General features: G+C 34.9%; 1 protein-coding gene across 1 annotated transcript in view; it reads right to left on the reverse strand.

The window, feature by feature from the left end:
* Positions 1 to 10,542, reverse strand: part of CCT3 (chaperonin containing TCP1 subunit 3) — a 43,461-nt gene extending 32,919 nt beyond the window's left edge. Inside the window, exons 1-3 of the mRNA XM_076517539.1 lie at positions 10,392 to 10,542; positions 10,245 to 10,306; positions 3,002 to 3,052 (exon numbers count right to left, since the gene is read on the reverse strand). Coding sequence (XP_076373654.1) covers positions 3,002 to 3,052; positions 10,245 to 10,306; positions 10,392 to 10,428 — 150 coding nt within the window. The 5' untranslated portion in view covers positions 10,429 to 10,542. The remainder of the gene's footprint in view (positions 1 to 3,001; positions 3,053 to 10,244; positions 10,307 to 10,391) is intronic.
* Between the last annotated feature and the right edge of the window lie 8,623 nt (positions 10,543 to 19,165).

Here is a 19,165-nt window from a genome sequence, read left to right on the forward strand (position 1 = left end):
TAATTTTGGGTCCACCTTAATAAATAAATTAAAAAAAAAAATTAATGGTGCATCCATGAACTACTGCTTTGGTCACCTATACATTTTAACAAAAATGAATAATTTCATCCCCCCTTTCTTTAAAAGTTGATTTTTTACAGTAAGTGTTTGAATAAGCAAAAACAAAATTCCTCAGTACATGGGAACCCCCAGGAATGAACAGAATAATGAATAGCCAGTAAAAGGAGGATTTATTGAGCCAAATGCACTCTTACTTCTTTCCTCTATATTAGTTTTGGTATATTATAAATGAATAAAACATACCTATAAAACTGTATTATTTATTTTACCTTTTTCAAGTTAGAAGTTCCATATGTTTAAACAAGTGACTTAACACATTAGTAACCAACCTCTTGGATTTACTAACTAAATGTATATTTGAAATTATCTACTTATGCCCAATAACAATGACAGAAATTACTTTTATTTTTACCTGTACTATTATTTTCATTTCTCTCAGACAAAATTAATTTTAAATATCCAAAAATTATCTTAAAAAAAAAAAAAAAATTTGGTTTTCTGTATTAAAAGAGTTCCTGAGAATTTTTTTTAGTTTATGTACATAAACTTTAATACACAATTTGTTAACTCAAAATTAAGCCAAACCAAAATAAACTTCATTAAAATGTAATTATTTTCACTAATACACACACACACAATCTTCATGTTCAATTTTCAGGTAAACTTGTATATAAAATGACACTCATGTGTGTATAATTGTTATAACTTAAATTACACCAATTAATATTTTCTCCTATTTTCATTTGTAAAACTGGATAAAAAGCATTTCTGGATCTGATAGATGTAACAGAGCTAAACAGGGATTCAAACTAAAGCTGCCATACAAGCATTTTCAAAGGTAATGTAAAATGTCTTACGTAGTAATGAGGTGCAGAAACAAACAGACAATATAAATATGTATGGATTTATACTATATGAACATTAAAGCTTCATTGGTCAGACACCTTTCAGTTTTCCTTACAGATTTGTTTGTTCGAGATATTCCAAAGTTGCACAGAAGATATTTATGCTAACTATTCCTAACTTTTTAACTAACAGACAAGACAGAAGGCAGCTAGTCAACATCATATACTGCTAATTCTTGAGTTACTCCAATACTGGGGTTTGAATGTCACTGTTCTGATACATTTAAGTAGAAAGTGTGATTATTTCTCTTTTATCCATAGAAAGCAAATCATGGATCCTCAACTCCAAAGTCCAGCACATAACCACTAAACAAATCCAACATCCTCCTTTAAGAAACAAAGTAGTAAAGATACTGACTGGATAAATATGCAAACCTTCAAAGAACAAAGCAGGCTTGTTTATATATTCTAAAAATACCACAGCTTTACTTAAAAAATGTTTTATTGTACATCTCAATGTACTATATTTTGAACATCAAACAAGTTCAAATTATAAACTGTTGTTACTAAACAGCAATTAAACTGAAAAGAATAAAAAGTATAGTATTGAAATTCACTCAATTTTTCAAAGAATGGATATGATAAAGTCCTCCAATTTCTTTGTGCTGTATCTTGAAGACAATAGAATAAGAAGCCACTATTAAACTTAAAATCTAAAAGACAGGCTAGGTTCCAGTTAAGACAGTTTTATTTCTCTAACAGGGTGATTACCTTATGAAATTATTTTCCATTAGCTGTAGTGGAAGCCACCACTGTGAAGTAATTTAAGAAAAATTGATAAATTTCTGAAAAATTACATATGCACATAAAATGTTTTCTGTTAGTATTCCTTTGAGGTGGATACATATACACAGCCTTGAAGAACCAAATGGCCTTTGTTGTCTTAAGTTACAATACAGAGAGCCAGTCAATAAATTAACTGCCATTAAGACACCTCCCTTTACTTTTCTCTACTAATCATAATTAAATTCTGAATGCCATTTTGTTTAAAACTTGTCCAATATCAAGCTCAAAATAACAAAATACATTCATAATTCTTTTAACAATAGGTCAAAATGTTTACTTTTTATGCTACATTTTGCACATAAAACCTACCAATTATTTTAACAGAAGATTTTAACACTTTATCTAGCTTTGGAGTTAGATCTCAACTTACAAAGTCAAAAAATATTCACAAGAACTTATAATGGACAATTTATTGTTGTTGAACATTGAAGTGACATATTTCCTGTACTTACCAATCATTTCATTCATGCTAAATACACATCTGAAAAGATTTCAGAACCAAAAGTTGGGGAAGTTTGTTTATATTCCACTTTCATATTTTTGGCAAATATTTATTAATTTTGTTCAACCCATTTATTTTTGTAGTCTTATGTCTGCTTAAAATATCTTGCTGTGTTTACATTTCTTCCTAAACATACTTTGGATTATTTTAAGATACATATAACTTTGGGAATGAAAAATACAATTTTGGCTCTTTACACTTTTCTTCAAGTTGCTGGAGTACAAAAACATGTATAATGCAAAACATTATTATATTTCATCACATTTGATAACTGGAAAATGATCAGACAATTCCATTTTTGTCTTTTGTACTGCAAGTAATGCTGTTAGCAAAAATGTCAATCTCAAATGAAACATCTTAGTAGAAAAATATTCTTTTTCATTCAATTACAAGAATAATTTGTCAGATAAAAGTGGTGTGTTCAAACTGCTCGTTACAGTTAATCTTACTAAATAACGTTGTTTCTTTTGATAATCAATTACCTTGACTTTGTCTCCAAAGAAGCAACTGTGTTATAAACATCTGAAACATCTTTTGATTTTGGTGTTACGAAACTTACAACTATGCAAATGTTTACTCGTTTGAAATAAGTAAAATCAATATAATTTCGAGAATGAAACAATTCAGATAAGTTTATTTTATTTAACTGAAAGCAGACAGAATTAAATTTTTCACGAGAACATTACGCCATGCTGGGAAGTTGACAGTAAACTCTAAAAATAAAATTAAACATTCACTATATGCTAACCTTTAACATTGCTCTTGGTCCAAGACATGTCCGGATGATATCTGCAATTGCCTAGAAAAAAAAGTACTTTAATCTTTCCATAATACATTCAGAAATAATTAACCTAACAAAGAATATGAATTCATCCATAATACTTAAGATATTTATCAGGATTATTCCATAAACTGAATTGTTTCTAAAACTCTAACATCAGTAACAAGTCACACAAGTATGCCTATAATTCTCCCTGGAATGTTTCTACAGAAGGATATTAGATATAGTGAAATTAACTTAAATCACACAGATATGGAAAAAAAAGAAAGGGCTGATTAAAAAAGTGCAAGGATCAAACAAAGTTTTCTCAAAATTTTAAATGAAAGTTAAGATAAGATATGCAAGTTGTTTTTATCGTTTATGGTGAGTCAACAGATATTGGTCAGGTTCCTAATGATTGAAAAATTATTTATTATCGAGTTCTGCTGAGTAAAAACTGAGAAACAGGCATTTTGTAATGCACTGCTTTGATTAAAGTGATGCACACAGTTTGCCAACTCTACTAGGTTTCTTAACTCAAATACCACACCTCTTCACTTCTTATACACTTCCTAGTTTACAAGTTTTCTTGAAAAATTAATGCTACCAAAAAATTTTTATGGGGAACAGTGATTATGGATAAATATTCCTTCAAGATTTCCCAGCCATCACCTCACCAGCATGTCCTCAACATTATGGAAAGAGTAATGTAGGTTAGGTAGATAGGCATTTCATGTTTATTAGCACAAAGCTACTAGGCTATCTGTGCCAAACAAGATGTAGTGTACTATAATGGTATATGGAAATGAAAGTAAAAGTATGTAAAATTAAGACCTGCCAGGAGGACTAAAGCATTAAAGTTCAAACTTGCTGTCAGTCACCTAAGTTGGCTTTTCCAGTCCTGGATTCAGGTCAAAATAAAATTAAAATATGTAAAAGAAATCATGCTAAAACAGTGTATAGTCCAATAAAAACCTTAAGTTAAAAAAAAACAGCTCTTAATGTAAAAACATGAGTGAGGCAGCCAGTATAACCTATGATATTGGGTAATGTCAAGGGCAAACCTACCTTAAAAATATGTTTAAAATGGCATCATTCTTGGTTGTAATGATGGCATGACAATAAACTATGTACGATTGTGACCTGAGTGCTACACAGACCATACATCGGTGCATCAGTACCAGATAAAAGAAAGTGGCGAGTTAAAAAAAACTGTAACCAATGCATAGCCTAGCCAAAACAACATCCTTTACAGAAACAAGATGGCCAAAAAGCTAAAGAAGGCTTGATTTGTAAAAGCTTATTCTGTTACTTACTCCAGTTTGACTGCCAACTGGTGTAGAGTTGGGTTTTGATAAATGGACCATATGGAACAGGGAAGATGGGGATAGAACCAGAGCAGATGGACTTTGCCACTCTGTCAGCTAGCTCATTCCCACAAATACCAACATAAACTGGTATCCAACAAAACTGAATAGAGATAGATGATAGAGAGAGATGGGCCAGTTTGTTTTGGATATTGATAAGAACAGAATGGTAATAAACATGGAATAATGTCAGGGCCAATAGACAACTGTGTGAATCAGTATAGATCATACAATTCGTATATTGCATAATTTCAACATGATTCAGGGCAAGAGAAATGCCCTATAATTTAGCAGTGAACACAGAAAATGTAAAGGGGATTCTGTGTGCTACAAACAAATTGTAACAAACCAGGGAAGAACCTACAGAGTCACCTGATTTTGAACTATCTGTATATATGGGAATGGATGGATTGTTTGAAAGATGTTTAGCAAATAAAGAGCAATATTTCCAATCAGAAATACTGGCCTTCCTCAGATGCCTCAAAGATAGGTCACAGTTGGGGATAGCAATTAGCCATGGTGGAAGAGACCAAACTGTTGATACTGCTATGCTTTTCAAAGATATATCCAATTTTTCTGATTGTGCCCAAATACAAAGGCCAAAAGAAACAATGGCAGATTTTCTATTATAGAAAAGTGTGGCCCACTGAGGATGGAAAACACAACCCCAAGTAGGATGCTGTGGTAAATAGCAAAGTTTGAAAGCATACATAAGATACAGTTGCAAATGGGAAATATACAGAGGGGGTTCATAGGATTCTATATACAAACTTTGGACTGGAAAAGTATGAAAGGCCCCAGTGCAAAATTGAAGCCCCAGATGGTGGATAGGATCCAGCATTTTCAGTGCTAAGGTTCTGGCAGAATCATAAACCATAAACCCATAGTCAAGTTTGGATTGGATAAGGGCATGATAAATTTTAAGCATGGAGTATCGATCCGCTCCCCAAGAGGTGGAAGAGAGGACATAAAGGATTTTTAATGCTCTTATACATTTAACATGAAGTTGCTTGTTATGAGAAAAAGTGTAATTTACAGTCAAATACAAGACCTAAGAACTTTGTCTCATGGATAACAGAACTTACAGTTTTGGATCTGCATGAATATCCCGTTGGCAGCAGAAATGCACACATACAGTTTTAGAGAGAGAAAGTTGAAAACCATTTGCTGTGGTCAATTTAAGTATATAATTGATTGCAGTTTGTAGCTGCCACTCAATAAACTTCATGTTTGATGACTGACATTAAATGTGAAAGTCATCAACAAAAAGACCACTTACAACTGTTGGGGATAGCTGTTCACTGATGGCATTATTCTTTATAATGACACAGCCCTGAAGGACTCAAAGTTCCTATGGGAAAAAACAGGAAAGTGTTGAGCCCACAAGGACCTGGAAGCAGCCGTTCATTAAAAGACGCTTAATAAAAATAGGCAAATTGCCACGCAATTCGATGAATGAAGGTCTCTCAAGATGCTATATCTCCATGTCGTATCATAAGCTTTTTCTAAATGAAAAATGAAAAACAAAATGTCATAACTTCAAAAAGGCTTCTCTAAGTGATGTTTCAAGGCAAATTAAGTAGTCTGTCGTGAAGCATCGTCTTCAGAACCCACAGTGAGTGGGTGAGAGAAGGTTGTTTGATTCAAGGAACCAAACAAGATGAGCATTAATCATCCTCTCTAAGATCTTACCGAGACAACTCGTCAAAGCAATGGGGCAGTAATTTGAAGTAATCTTTGGATCCTTCCCAAGTTTAAGAATAGGGAGTATAATAGCTTGGCACCAAGCATCAGGAAAGACATTATCCTGCTACATCCAGTTAAAGACAGCCAGGAAAGTAGTAAGAGAGGAAGGAGAAAGGTGGCATAGCATCTCATAATGTATATTATCAGGTCCAACTGATGTATTGCTAGACCGATGAAGCACAAGTGTGTGTTCCACCAGTGTAAGAGGAGAATTGTAGTCATAGGAATGATCAGTCGAAAAAGAAAGAGGCACTTGTTCAACTTGTGTTTTAATAGCTAAAAAAGGAAGGGGATGAGTTTGAAGAGCTAGATACATGAGACAAACAAACGTATTCACAATGCTGTGAGCATCAGCAACTTCATGGCCATGAAATATTGAGAGAGAGAGAGAGAGAGAGGCAGAAGTATACAATCCACTCACCTTCCAGATCTTATCCCATATGACTTTTGAACTGGTTGAAGAAATGCTGGAGGTATATTTAATCCAAGATCCCTTCTGGCTTTGATATCTAACTTGCCAAGCCTGTACATGGGCTTGCTGAAATGCAATGCAGTTTGTAAGAGCGGGATATCTATGAAATTTATCCTAAGCAAGTTTGAGCTTTTCATGTTATAGAGCAAGCAGAATTCCACCAAGGGCAGGGATGCCGTGGGAAAGATATGAAGGTATGGGGGATGCACTTAGCAGTTGCTTGGACAATACAGTTAGTTACTGCTGCTACACAATCATCTATCAATGATTTACATAACACAGCAAGATCAAGTTCCAAGAGAGCATTGAAAGAGGGCTAGTTGGCCTGGTTCAACTTCCACTGAGGCACACGGATCAGGTGGCACTAACCACGGCCAATCTCTCTTAATATGATAGGAAAATGATCACTACCCCGTGGATTGATGCCAACCTTCCATGAAAAGTAAGTGAAAAGCAAACGGGAGCAGATAGAAAGATCTATAGCAGCAAATGACTGACTAGGTGCATGAAAATAAGTGCAAGAGCCAGTATTGAAGAGAGACAGGTTGTGATTCAGGAGCATATGCTCTATAGCATGACCCCCTCACATCAATACTAGAACCACCCCAGAGGGGATTATGCCCATTAAGATCCCCCAAAAGTAAAAATAGGTTAGCAGTTGCTCAATGAGAGCAACAAGGTCTGAGGGATAATTTTATCCAGGGGTAAGGTACAGAGAGCAAACAGTGATGGTATGACCCAAAGAGATACAGATGGCTACAGCCTCCATGGGCATATTCAATGACAAGGACTGGGTGGGCACACGTTGATCAACCAGAAGTGCTACTTCCCCATGTCCTTGTCCTACACATGACCTGTCATTTCAGTATAAGGAGTATTGTGAAATTGTGAGTAGGTTTTAAAAATGTTTCCTGAAAAGGACATTCACATTTGACTGAAAACCTCAACATTTCCATTGGATTAGCATAGCCATTTTTCTTTATTTTGGAGAAGTATATGGCAGGGAAACCGCACTTTTTTTTCTTTGCTGGATATGGGTCAGGATCCTGCTCTGGATCGAGTAGGCAGGTTGGAGTTTGTAGACATACATTCTAGTGATTGAGAACATGAATGAATGGGTTAATTTTTGGAGTATCAAGAGAGGAAGACCTTATGGGAACACCTGGGTGTGAACAAGATGAAATTGGGCAATGACTGGAAAATGTGGTAGAGACAGAGATAGAAGTAGATACTGATTCATTAACTTTGCTGATTTTGGAGGGTGCTAGATTAAAATGTGCTGTTAAGGATTCTGTAGGAGGCACAGAAAGGTCTGTATGGACTCCTACTGTAGTATTGGAATGTATTACACAGCTAAGTCTGAGATGGAATTCAGAATAGTAATTTCCGAGCCTCTGGATAAGTAATATTGTGAACTGTCTTGAGACATTGTACTTCTTTCTCTTCCACCCATTTAGGGAAAGAAGTAAAACAGGAAGGATGTGGACCATTACAGTTAACATAATGGGGTTCTAGTTGGCATTCAAAAGCATCATGGTCTTTACCAGCACAATGGGCAGATGTCAAGGGAACCACGGCAAGGTGTTTCCGAGTTTCCGAGTGACCAAATCATTGACAATGAAAACAATTAACAGGGTTAGGAATATAAGGCCATACCTTACAATTCAGATATCCTGCCTTGATCGTGGTAGGAGACATGATGTTGTAAATGTTAATATTAGAACATTCATAGGCTCCATAATCCCATCTCTACAAGTAAATATCCAGCACATGGCTGTAACACCTTAGCTGGTGAAAGCTGCGAGGATCTCCGACTCTGGAATGGTCTATATATCCCTCTCAACTGTAACTCGTCTGGAAGAATTCAAAGTAGAGTGAGGCGTAACCTCAATGGGTATATCCCCGATGGTCTTTGACTTCAAGAGGAGTTGAAGTAACTGACTTGTGGATTTGTATTCTTATTCAAATTAGTCCCAACATTCCTAAACCATCAGTCTATATCACATTATATCATGACAGTGCATACAAGTTAAAAGTTATGAAACAGCATCAGTCAAAGACATCAGATTGAAAATATGACCAAATCCGAGATTTCAGCATATGATATATTCTATGCAAGAGTCATATAACATGTAATCTAAATTTCTCTTTCCTACAGTGCCTGATGAGGGATATGCAATGAACCAGTTACTGAAGTAATTTAGTTAGGCAAATAAGGTAAAAATTGGAGTTTTAATTTGTACTGAAACAGAACTAAAGCCATTTGGAAAGGCACTGTTGTGGACTATATCCAGTGTGTTTAAGATATTTTAATGTACAAGCCAATACACTGGAGAACTTTCTAGTTGCCTAGAGGATGGTAACACAAAATCTTTCCTTTTTGTTTGCCATAATACACCATTGTTATAGATGGATCCTAATAGGTTTTAATAAAATAAGTGAACAAATTGTGTTATAAGACATCTCAGTATACAGGTATGGCAATGAAATTACTAATACACTGAAGCAAAGAACCTCAGAGGAATGCTATTAAAAGGAAAAGCATTCTCAAAGTAGTCCTTTGTATGCATTATTCAAAACCTTAGAAAAAGGTAGAATAAGGCACCAAAGCTAAAGTATTATCAAAGTTATCAAAATTCACAATTGGTCCCCATTTCTGAACGTTAATCAAGGTTGCACACCTAAGCATACATTAAGGTATGTTAAGGTTAGAAAATAATAAAAATAGCACCAGTTGACTATACACACACACACAAAAAAACAGTTTGGGGTTAATTTATTGTTGATACTAATATATAGAGTTAGCTTTTATAATTTCAGATGGCAAGAGACAACCTGCTTATAGTCAGAAGTTTCAAATAAATTATACTAATTAAAACCAATAATACTGTCCTAATGTATATTTCTATGATTAGTACATAAAAAAACATTAACAATAATAATTATAGAAAAATTTTACACAAATTTCTTGAAAACTAGGAAGGAAAGAATTCATTTCTATGCTAGCTCTTATGTATGCAGCTTTCATATAGTCATATATGATATGCAAACTGCAACATCAACAAAAGATTGTAATATTCATAATGTACAATATATTTATGATTAACACATTTAGTTGTTTCAAAAATGTTAACCATATGTTTATTTAATAAAATAAACAGTAATCACAGATATTGAGGATTACTATTTCTTTAAATAGCCAAACAAGTTGTACAGTACTATCCCAAATATCTATACAAATTTATGGAAGTCGAGTCATCAATATACAAAATTTCAGAAAGGAAAAACCATTACATCAAATCGATAGAAAGTACTTATTAAAAAAAATTACACAAACTATCCTACTTACTGCTAATACAATGTAATATTTTAATAATATAGTAGAATGTTACCGTTAGGCCTACATTGGATCATGACTCACCAGTCGTATTTATATTACACCTGTTTTAATTGCAAAGATTTTGCAAATTATTTTCAAAGTCAAATACGCTGAAAATGTAATAAAAGTATCATTTTTTAAAAAGATATTGAAATGTGATTCAATCACACTTAATGACTTAAGTTCAGATCCACTGCAAATGTGAATAGTAAAATAAGACTCGAATTCACAATGAACAAGATAATCGAGAACGTTCGGCTATCTTACCTTCGCCGCCTGCACATTTTCTAGTTGGACCTTCCTGCCGCTCTCTCGCTTAGTATTTTGACCTAAATTTTAATCAAACGGGATATTTTAGTGTCTCACATAAATATTTAAATAAAAATAACAGCAATAAATACGGAATATACCTACTTAATACTAAAATAGGCCCAGATCCTCGCTCAAACATTTTTAATTCAAAGCGTTACTGTTCTGAAACAACAAGTCACTGCCTTTTATCCTTCAAGCTTCTAAATGATGTATAACCACGAGGACTATGGGCATCAACGTCCTCTGTTATTACTTTTTAAAACTTTCACTATAATTGAACGATGTTTCAAATACAATAAACGTAGTTGTCATACAAACAATCATAAGGTATTACTGCAGCACAAATTAAGAAACTATAAAAATAGATGTAATTGATTAAGATCTTCCGGTTTTGTGGCTAGATGTTCACTGCAAAGCAACTTGAATTTACTCTTGCGTGTTTAATTTTTTTAACTTTTTGTCGTTTTCGTAAACGCATGGTAGATTGAAAAGTTATTTCTCTTTGTCTTACCTGTTCCCTGGTGGTTCGTCTGTAAGTCCGAGGCCTTACAATGCTAAATGACCCCCATTAAAATAGAGGTAAGTCTACGGATTCACAAAGCTTAATTCAGGGATTCGATTTCCTTTGTTGGACACTGGTTTGGTTTTTGGAATTTCGCACAAAGCTACTCGAGGGCTATCTGTGCTAGCCGTCCCTAATTTAGCAGTGTAAGACTAGAGGGAAGGCAGCTAGTCATCACCACCTACCGCCAACTCTTGGGCTACTCTTTTACCAACGAATAGTGGGATTGACCGTCACATTATAAAGCCCCCACGGCTGGGAGGGCGGGCATGTTTGGCGCGACTCGGGCGTGAACCCGCGACCCTCAGATTACGAAGCGCACGCCTTAACGCGCTAGGCCATGCCAGGCCCCGTTGTTGGACACAGCAGATAACTTGATGTGGCTTTGCTATGAAAAAAAACACTCATAATCAGAGGCGTAGATCCTGGGGGAGTTGGAGGGTATACATCCCCTCTTCATTTTAGGTGAGGGTATGGTGCATACAATCATCACCCCTACAGTTTGGTCTGTTGAATTGTTTTATTGCATCACAGGCCTACAAATTTTGTGTTTGTTCTTGTGATTCTCGTGTTCTTACCAATCGAATTACATAATTAGGTCTAGATGTAAGCTTTTTCAGGACCCGAAATGTACATCTTTAATATAAGCGTGCTTCTAAGCTTTTCGATCTAAGCGATAGTTCGTATCAGTCAGTAGGCCTAAGTATACATGCAAGTATCGTGGCAACAAGATTACTCTGTGACTGCATGTTTACAGCTTTCAGGTTCACGTAATCATAGATAACCAATTTGCAAATTGAACAGTCCACATAAGTGGTTGCAAAAATCACCCCCCCCCCCATCGGGTGTAAAAAATCTACGTCCCTGCCTCATAATGTGTAGCTTTGTTTTTAACAACAAACAAACTTTATCTCATTTAGATATGTTAATTTTTACAAACTTTGATGACTATTTTGTTTGCTTGTTTGTTTTGTTTTTAATTTCGCGCAAAGCTACTCAAGAGCTATCTGCGCTAGCCGTCCCTAATTTAGCAGTGTAAGACCAGAGGGAAGGCAGCTAGTCATCACCATCCACCGCCAACTCTTGGGCTACTTTTTTAGCAACGAATAGTGGGATTGACTGTCACATTATTGACGCACTCACCTTCAAATTACTAGTCGACCGCTTTAACCCACCTGGCCATGCCGAGCCTTTTGATGACTAATTCTTGCAAGTTTATCTCTTTCATTATGGTTTTATATTAAATATTTAACAAGCTAACACCAAAAAATATTGCTAATGATAGATATTGTCAATTTTAGAAGCCTGTTTAACACAGATGGCTTCTTTATTTTAGAGAGTCTGTTTTACATAAAATCCAACGTTAAAGGCATAATTATAGGGTTTACTCTTCTTTTTACGCAATGTAAGAATTTGCTCTTTTATATCCTCAGTGGTGGATTTAGGGCTATGTGGGCCCAGAGGTTGATCATTTTTGAGGGCATTACATCCCATGTAATTTTATATAGAATAAAATTATCAATGGGTTCCCATTAAGATCATGGGGCCTGGGGTTGAATCCCCTCTAGCCACTACCTAAATACACCACTGCATAATCTGAATTATTTTTCTTCTTTTTCCCCTATTTTTGCTAGCTCCTACCTTACTAGGATTCACTGTCGTGAGGTTTCGCTCTTTATTGTCAGTTTAGGTTGTTGTATTTTCTCTGTTGTCAGTGTGTAAGTTTCATTTTGAAGAAGGTGCAGTTAAACCATTTTAGCTGTTCAGTCTATTGTAAGACTTTATTATTATCATTACAGTCAGAGATTGTTTCTTTTGTAGATCTCTGGATTTTGGAGCAAGTGAACAGGGTTCGAATTCGTGCGACACCATAAAATATTCCATGCACTTAAAACTATGGGTACGTTATAAGAGTGTGTGTGTTTTTATAGCATAGCCACATCGAGCTATCTGCTGAGCTCACAGAGGGGAATCAAATTCCTAATTGTAGCGTTGTAAATACGTAGACTTACCGCTGTACTAGCGGGAGGCGTTATAAGAGTGAAAGTCAAACCATTAGCTTTGGCGACAGATGGTAGGACGTTGCTGGCTGACTGCCTTCTCTCTAGTCAGTATCTTAAAATTAAGGATGGGGACAGATAGCCTTAGTAAATTTGTCATAATACAAATTATAATATCTTTCTTTAATTAATCTCTCCAGGTTGGTCAGCGTTATCTTTCATGGTTACAAGGCGAACATCTGAAGTTCGAATCCATGTGTTGAATAGAGCAAATAACTTGTTATACCTTACCTTATAATTTGGCGCTAAAACAAAATGCAAACGTTATGTTACTTAATGCTAGACACTCATATAACAGTTTTTGACAATCGATAAATCACACAATATCCTTTCCACCATTTAGTTAAAAGCGCGATGATGCTAGTTGACTTTTCAATCTAAAAACTTTTTCTGTTTCGTAATTTATGTTCAGCATATCGCATGAAACAGCCACTAGATCTAAACCCAGTTCCTTGCATGAAAGTGTTCACGAGTTCAATCTGCTTATTATTCTTTCAAGTCATAATTTTGAGGTCCGCACTTTGTATCTAACATGTAGATTGATAGCTGGACAAAATGCAAAAAAAAAAAAGGCAATTGGAAAATTTCATTTAAAATCGGGCTAGGTTATTTGTTGCAACTATCTTATCGTCCCCCTCCGCTAGTACAACGGTAAGTCTACGGGTTTACAACGCTAAAATCAGGGGTTCGATTCCCCTCGGTGGGCTCAGCAGATAGCCCAATGTGGCTTTGCTATAACAAAACACACAAACATTATCTTATCATACACTTAGCATTCTTTTCACTTGCATCCCGTTGGGGTGATTTGACAATTCACCCCGTTGGGGTGAAATTTTGTGTTAAACTTGAAAAATCTGCGACTGAAACTTTTTGCTATGCTTAACACGGCTTACGGTGATGTTGCTATGAAGCGTACGGCATGTTTCAAGTGGCATGAACGTTTTAAGGATGGTCGACAGTCCATTGAAGATGATGAGTGTCCTGGACGTCCTTTCACGTCAACTGACGACCCACACGTCGACAAAATCAACACCCTGGTGCAGGCAAATCGACGTCTGACTGTCAGGGAGCTTGCTGAAGAGTGTGGGATATCAGTTGGATCTTGTTACGAGATTTTGACCGAAAAATTGAAGATGCACCGCGTTGCTGCGAAATTTGTGCCTCAGAACTCGTGAGTTTTTGGCCAAACACTCGATCACTGTTCTTCCCCACCCACCCACCCCCCCTACTCACCTGACCTTGCTCCTTGCGATTTTTCCTTGTTCCCCAAACTCAAAAAACCCTTGAAAGGAAGAAGATTTGAGACGATTCCCGAGATTAAGGCGAATGCGACGAAGGAGCTGGAGAACATTACAAAAGAAGCATACCAGGACTGTTTCAACAAGTGGAAACACGGTTGGGATATGTGTGTGCGTTGGGGAGGAGAGTACTTTGAAGGGGTCCCAGACCTGTAACTTCTAAATAAAGTACATTTTGTTTTATGACGTCAGTCCGCGTATTTTTTTTGAACAGCCCTCGTACTGTAGTGTCACCTGTCCGCTAAACGCAACATTATTGTATGCTATCCTCTTGGGGTGATTCTATTAGAATGAATTACAGTATGCCGTGAAATTCGTTGTTGTTCTATAATTACTTTCAACGGATATGGAAACAGGTGAGTTTATTTGGTTTTATAAACATGTATTTTAAATTAGTGTCTCATTTTCGATGCCCCATCTTCGCATTACTCTATCAAGAAATGAATTACAATGTAACGTAAATTCGACAGCGACTTTCAGAAAGAAAAAAAAAAACGCGCGTGACAATATTGGATAAGATCATATAAGACTGTCACATTATAACGCCCCCACGGCTGAACATGTTTGGTGCAACCGGGATTCGAACCCTAGGACTCTCAGAGTGGGAGTCGAACGCCTTAACATACTTGGCCATGCCGGACCGTTTTTTTTTGGTTAATTACAACTTCACTCTTTGGAATACATTGCAGGTAAAACTACACAATCTCGAAATGCCATTTAATAATAATAATAATGAGGCTTAAGTTATTTACTATCACATGTAATTAATTAATGTAATCATTACCACTTTCTACCTGAAAAGAAGAGTCAACAGGCAATGAAATTGTCATAAGACATAAAAAGTTATAATATACCACAAGATGATTTCTTTTAGGAAATGATATTTTATTTTTAAAAAGGTACTGAAAGAATGATAGTCTTTGTTAGTGTCTGGATCTCTGCTTTGGAAAATATCAATATAAGTTATCGAAAGTTCGACAAAGGGTTCTACCGCCTAATAGTACAGTATTAAATACTTCTAGTGCTGAAATGGGATTTCGATACCCTTTATGGGCACAGCACAGAGCTCATTGTGTATCTTTTATACTTAACAACAAATAAACAAACGTAGAGTCCCAAATATTTACTTGGCAAAACAAAAAAATCGAGTGTCTTTTAGTGTTTGCCAAAAGTTTTTATAGTTAAGTTCATTTTAGGAGAAAAGCGCTTTTTTATTCTTTTCGTGCCCTATAATTGAGAGTTCGTTGTTCGTTTTTCATTCTTCTTCCAAATATTTATTTTGTAGAACTTTGTTGCATTTATAACACAAATGAATTAACAATAGGAATACTCTCTTTCATTTTATAATTGTGTATAAAATGCTGCCTTTTGGAATGTTTCCTTTGAGCTGGATTTAATGAAAATCGTTTGATAGAATTAACATTAAATTTCCAATGGAGCTGCCTTGAATTTTGTACCAAGCGACGTTTCGGTGTCCATATTGAGGTATCAGTATATAAACTAAAATGCCATCCATCAAAATACTCTATGCAGATATAGTCCATCTAAGGTCCAAATTAGTCTATACACTTTGCCAGATCCGTCCTCAAAACTGTTGTCATAATTTTTAACTCGCGTTACTGGTCATCCTACATGGACACTTTAATATATTTTTCAATTTCTGATCAGGTTTTGAGCTTTTGAGCTTAATGTTTGAGCTGAATCTGATATGTCGAAAATGAAATAAACTCCTTACTTGATAGATAACGATTCGTACTTTTTGCATAAGCGGAACGATCTTGCTTGACAAAATTTAACTCCATATATTTTTCGCATGCAATTTTTCGGGGGTACTTTTCGTGCTATAGTTTATTTAGTAATCTATGTTACGCAGTAAAGAAGACGTGTTTAAAGGTTTTTGGTGTATTAGGTGTTAGCATTGCAACAATTTGGTCATGTTTTTAAAAAATATGATTGCGCACGCATGTTCATTTATGTATTGATTTGTTTTCTTATTCACGAATAAATATAGCTTTTTAAAAAAGTATCACTTTTCAATAGTATTGTTTTTGTAGTGTAAATAGAGTATCAATTATTGCCAGTAAACATTTATAATTTTTATAACAAAGCATACTTTCAGCAACAACTTCATATAGTATGGTCGATAAAGGCTGTGAAAAACTGAAAACTTTAATGATTTAGAGTGAGATACATATGATGAAGTCATAAGTAATAGTGTGCTGACACCGTAGTATATAACGTTATTTAAGGCAAATTTGAGTTTAAACCGCTTCTTGATCATGTGCAAGATCCAGTAAGAATATCTGGAATGCAACTGAATTAAATTTATTTATATCCGGACCACGTTATGATATATATATATATATACATATAATTTCATTTCTGGTATGTCTTTAAAGAGGATCGAGTGTGGAATTGACAGGTACACTGATAGCCATTCTACAATGATGAAAGCTGCAATAATGAAGACTAGCAGAAAATATATCACGAAGTTATATTGACTTTCTGGTTTGACTGAGTTCAAGAGAAAGGCTGTAAAACAACGATAAAAATCAATATCTTACACAGGCTAATTTATACAACTGTGTACAGGCGAAGAATGTGTACAACAATTTATGGTACTGCTCTAGATAATAGAAACTGTGCAAAAGTTTCTAAAAGTGTTATAAATTCTAAGAAAATTTTACATAAACTGATTGAACTAATTGTTTAAATGAATAGGGTGAACATAAACATAAACAAAAAGTAAGAGAACGTAACTTTGGAGAGTACAAGAACATGGTAATTACCCATCAGTATCCCTCGTGGAAATAATTCAGAAATACCTAAGAAAGATAACCCTATCAAGTATTTAGCTAGTCAAAATAATAAGGTCAGTACAGCTGTTTCTCATACACACACATCCATATGTAAGTATAAGAGCAAATTTGGTGTTTTCTCAAATACAATACTCTCTTTTTCTTTATGCTTATTGGGCCATCCATATTGTTGAATTTTAAAACCAATCAAATACAAAAAATACATTAAATCAGTTGTACAACAGTAATATCTTCCTTTTGTGCTAGACAAACAAGTTTTGTGGCCTACATTTACAAAACACGACAAGCACAACCCTTTTAACAATGAAAATACAACTAAAGTTCTAATATCATAACGGCGATATGTCTGTGAACATACAATGCTGGAAATCGTGTTTCGATACCCATGGTGGGCAGAGCACAGATAACCCCCTGATGTAGTTTTGTGCTTAACTACAAACAATACCGAAACGAAATGCCCTTAGCGGAAAATGTCTTAAATACAATGCAAATCTAACACTATTTGAAATTAGGTTATTTAATTGGATGTATATGTACTATAAGCGTATTTGTATTTTAAATGTTGTAGACGATCATTCGTCACTCTCAGAGACAAAACGTTGTGCCTAAATAAATTTATTATTCCATCAATAGGTGTTTCAAAAATTTAACTATAAATCTATATTTTAAAATACAAGTGTAATTATTTTCACTAAAATAAAGAAATGCATAACAAGATACATTTCACAAATATTTATGTATCACATATATCGATGAACAGTTTAGCGTTGTGAAATACCGTTTATTACGGATTATAATTCAAATATTGTAAGATACGAGTTTATAGAAGGAAGAAAGAATACGTTCTATGAAGGACTGTTTATAAACAATAAATGTACAATATATAAGTGTCTTTTAACACCAATCTTCAGGAAATAAATTTAAAACTACAAATGGATTTCGCAGTAAAAATACACCATCAGATATATTTCAACGTTGTTTTACGGCATGGTACGAAAGAAAATATAGAACAAGGTTCCCTAGTGGTCGATAAAGTTTACCGATTTGTAGTTTCTTAAGTCCCTGTAGTGTATAAGAGGGTTGGTACTTCATTGCGTTCGTTAGATATGAAGTAAACACTCAGTGAATGTAAAAAATAAATAAACTTTTAAAACTTATAACTTAAAAACATGAACTTATGTATAAACATATAAATAATGAATCAACAATTACCAGATGGGAATAATTTTAAAATTAACAAATCACATAAGAAAACACAAAGCGCAAAATTCCTGAAATAAAAATGGCAAATTACAATGAAACAAAACTAGTTATACATTCACGGTCACTTGCAGCCTGATGTTACATATATAACAACAAACTCTTTGAAGCGACAGAAGATTTCCTTTTTCATAGATGGAATTTTAAGAAATAATTTCCTTCATCTTTATAAGTTTTTCTTAATTTTAGCGAGCTTTGCTCAGACCTGACAAAGCTCACAATGTGCCTGGAATTAGTCTTCTCTCTTCTTTCTTTTGTACTTTCATTGACAAGTGGTCGAGGATTCCACTAACTTTGTTGACTGAATCTACCAATAACATGGTATCTTAATTTGGTAGTTTGCTTGGTTGGGCAGAAGCTTGTACTGTTGTCTGAAACTCTGAGAGATGCTGACATCTAGCCGAGGGGGAAGAGGCTCTTGAATAGTTGGATGCTCAGCAGAGGAAGAAGATGATCCAACATTCACTGTAGAAGCCTCTTCCAAAGCATTTTTAACATCCCACATTTTATCCACAGAAACGTCATTTTGCAGTTTTAGGATATAGTGGATCTATTGAAGATGTGCTCAAATATAATTTCCATGATTTCAATGCGAGTTTCTTCCCAATCTTCGACAAAAGGTTTGAGCTCTTCTGTCTTGATAGGACTACAACCAGTAGTGTTGACTGTATGGACTGTGCATCAGGTTAGTTTTAGTTAGTGAAATAGCAGGAGGCGGTAGAGTAGTTTTTGGTCTTTCTTGATTATGAAACGTTCTGTGATAGTATGTAGTTATGGGAGGATGATTTACATTTTGAAGGATCATTTACAACAGCAATAAACTTCAATGGCAAATTTCATACCCAACGTGAAAACTAGTTCTGATCAACTGTTATTT

Source organism: Tachypleus tridentatus, chromosome 8, assembly GCF_004210375.1.
Source record: "Tachypleus tridentatus isolate NWPU-2018 chromosome 8, ASM421037v1, whole genome shotgun sequence".
NCBI classification, from domain to species: Eukaryota; Metazoa; Arthropoda; class Merostomata; order Xiphosura; family Limulidae; genus Tachypleus; species Tachypleus tridentatus.